This window comes from Galeopterus variegatus, unplaced genomic scaffold, assembly GCF_000696425.1.
Source record: "Galeopterus variegatus unplaced genomic scaffold, G_variegatus-3.0.2 Scaffold380, whole genome shotgun sequence".
Lineage (NCBI taxonomy): Eukaryota > Metazoa > Chordata > Mammalia > Dermoptera > Cynocephalidae > Galeopterus > Galeopterus variegatus.
The window spans coordinates 628,487-631,931 of NW_007726491.1; the positions used below are offsets into that span (position 1 = coordinate 628,487).

Below are 3,445 nucleotides of genomic sequence, written 5' to 3' on the forward strand. Positions count from 1 at the left end.
CAAGTATTCCCATTTCTCCACATCCTTGTCAACACTTATTATTTTCTGTTTTTTTTTTTTTAAATAATAGCCATCCTAATGGTTGTTCTACTCAGCTTATTTTATCTTAATCCTGATATAGTTAAATTAAGATGGAGATTTTGTTCTCTAGTCCATGGGAACTTAGATATAGCAAATTAGAAAGGGCTGTTTGATAGATGAATTTAGGACCTAGAGTCAGGCATTTCAGTGGCCAGTAGCAAGATGCAAGGGAACTTTTGAAACATTCACATTTGGAACACTTTATTCCTTGATCATACTAGTTAAGTAAAATATTATTCTATTTGAATTATATTAGTCTAACTCTCTGACCTATGTAGTAGCCACTAGCCACAGGTGACTTTAATTAAGCCTAGATATAGTTATAAATTCAGTTCCTCACTCACACCAGTCACATTTCAAGTGCTCAGTAAGCCCGTTTGTAGCTAGTGGTTAACATATTAGATCAGCTATGGAACATTTTTGTCATTGCAGAAAGTTTTTTTGGATAGCACTGTTCTAGATTTTCATTAGAGATGTTATTGAAGGATGATACGGCATTCTTTCTGTTAGTTAATTATAAAAGGTCATATAGAAATTTAGGGTTTGAAGCTTGACTTATAATAATTAAAAATATAATAAATCTTCATGGTGATATGGGTTACTTACCTTGAGATATTGATAACTAACCAATTATTCAGCACTCAGTGCTCTTGGGAGCATAATATTCTAATAGGAACTCTGGGCTTTTAAAATTTTTTTTGGTAGGAGATAATAGGTCTATAAATATGTATCCTACATTTATGAAAACATGTCCTAGTACATAAATATATACACATACTCTCCCACACACATATACACATATATATATCTTCTACAGAAAAGTTATAAATATTCCCTAATGTTTTCTGAAAGGTAGTCCATATTCAAATTTTCTTAATTGTTCTCACAATATCTTTTATAGCCCTACCTCCCTCCTACCCCCCGCCCCCTCTCCCACACACATATACACATATATATATCTTCTACAGAAAAATTATAAATATTCCCTAATGTTTTCTGAAAGGTAGTCCATATTCAGATTTTCTTAATTGTTCTCACAATATCTTTTATAGCCCTACCTCCCTCCTACCCCCCGCCCCCACCACCCTCAAGTTTCAAACATTGCAGTTAGTTGCCATATATTTTACACTTCTTTTATACAGAACAGTCCTTACTTCCAGGTAGTTTCTTTTCCCTTTTACGACATTGACTTTTTAAAGAGACTAGGCCAAATGTCTTGCAGGATGTTCCCTCCTGGATTTGTTTCAGGGCTTGCTTTTGGTGTCATTTAACTATGTTCTGTATTTCCTGTGAACTAGAAGTTGGTGGTTCTAAACACTTGATTTAGGTTGGGGGTAAACAGTTTTTAGCAAGAACACTTTGTAGGTGATGTTCTGATTTTTGAGTTTTTTATTTCTTTCATGATGGTTATGTGAACAGTTTTATATAGTGATTTAAGGTTTATAAAATGCTTTCACATACAGTTTTCTCTGGTAATATTCTTAACACCCTGTAAGGTAGGTAGATACTATCCTCACTGTGCAAACATTAGTTTTTATTAGCTCTTTACTTGGAAAGTTCTGCAATTCCACTGGTTATTAAAACTGAGAAGTGAGTTACTTTGACTCTACTGTCTTGTGAGGTTTGTTTTTTAAGGGAGATACTAATGCTTTCAAAATAGTGAGAAACAAGAAGTCTTTTACTCCTTGTTTTATTCTGTCTAAATGTTATTTATAATTATTTGACATAATTCTACACAGGATAATGCCCAACTTTACTGTTAAATATAATAATTCCCCCTCCCTTTAAAAAAAACAATTTAAAATTATACCAGTAAGGGAATAAAGAACAAAGAGTGGTGAATCTAAACATATAACTGCCACTCGGAGCTTCTGAGCAGCATGAATAACCAGTGTTAATATGCTAAGTTAATATAATTCCAGCTGATAGCAAAGTAATTTGGCCTTTTAAATTGTCTTGTGCTATTATAAGTAAATTTATAGTTTCTTATAGGGTTTTGTCATGCCTTTAAATGATTGTTTTTAAAATAATTTAAAATATATAACTTCCTATTTTAAAATATTCAGACTAGAGGATATCTAAAAGCTTTTCTAGGTCTTTGATTTTAATTTTTTTTTTATTTTGGTTAGAAGGGCAGTTAAAATCACTCAAGGGGTGTACATTATCAGCTTTGATATCGGTGGTAAAGATATAAAATATCAGTAATGACTTATATCTGTAGAATTCACAATGATGATATTAGCTGCCATCTATTAGGAGCCTATTATGCTATTGTGCTAGACACCTTATATATGTTATACTCAATCTTTGCTGTAATTTGCAATAAGAGGCAAGTTACCAGAGGTTAAGCAACTTGCTTATACATCTAGCTAACTGGTGATGGAATTGGGTTTTTAACCCAGCACTGACTTTGACATATAAAAGTCTATGACTTTTACATTGTGCCCTGCAGGTTCTGATATGATTGTGACATAGTGAAATGAGAAAATATTCATGTTTAAGTACATTATAATATTGGACTTATTTTCTAATCCTGAGTAAAAATTTTGCTTTTGAATTATATTGCTTTAGCATTGCATAGTTTAATTAGAAAATGTAAATATTATTGAATTTTTCTTTTTTTTTCCCCTCACCTCTAGATATTCAAGAATTTTATGAAGTGACCTTACTGGATAATCCAAAATGTATAGATCGTTCAAAGCAGTCTGAACCAATTCGGCCTGTGAATACTTGGGAAATTTCCAGCGTTCCAAGCACTACTGTGACTTCAGAAACACTGCCAAGCAGCCTTAGCCCTATTGTAGAGGTAAGATTAAAAATTTTTTCCAAAGCTGTTTTTTACTGATCAATTTATTTGGGCTACTAAGTTTTTTCGTTTCATTAAAATGATGTTTTATGGAATTTACAATTTATAATGAAATAAAGAAAATGGGGCTAAAAATAGTTTTGAAAAGAAAAGCTCAGAATCTGTTGCTTCCATCTTAAATTGTTGTGAATGGTCTGAGGTCTGAAATGCTTGTTTTACACTATTAAAAAATACTTTGCATGAGAGACTTCAATGAGGCTCCATCTGTGTGATAATTAAAGTGAAAATTGTACTTTGAAAAGATAGTTTTATTCTGGTATTCTTTCCGAGAAATAGAATATAGTTTTGTGGTTCTGGGCCACGTAGTTATTCATTTATCTCAAGCATTCTCTGTTTATTGGCTTGAAGGATTGCATTAAAACTCACTAAGAGACTGATCAATAAACCTTAAGGTCAACATTGGTTTCTCTCTTTCTTTTTTAAATTAAAAATAATTTTTTTTTTCATTGTAATTGTTTATGGGATATTTGTTGTTTCAATGCGTTGCATATATTATAT

The 3,445-nt window shown here is 31.8% G+C and overlaps 1 protein-coding gene across 1 annotated transcript in view; it reads left to right on the top strand.

The window, feature by feature from the left end:
* The window catches only part of DLG1 (discs, large homolog 1 (Drosophila)), a gene marked incomplete at its 3' end in the record, with an annotated part of 18,769 nt that extends 15,882 nt beyond the window's left edge, over positions 1–2,887 (top strand). The window contains exon 4 of the mRNA XM_008568148.1: positions 2,721–2,887. Coding sequence (XP_008566370.1) covers positions 2,721–2,887 — 167 coding nt within the window. The remainder of the gene's footprint in view (positions 1–2,720) is intronic.
* Between the last annotated feature and the right edge of the window lie 558 nt (positions 2,888–3,445).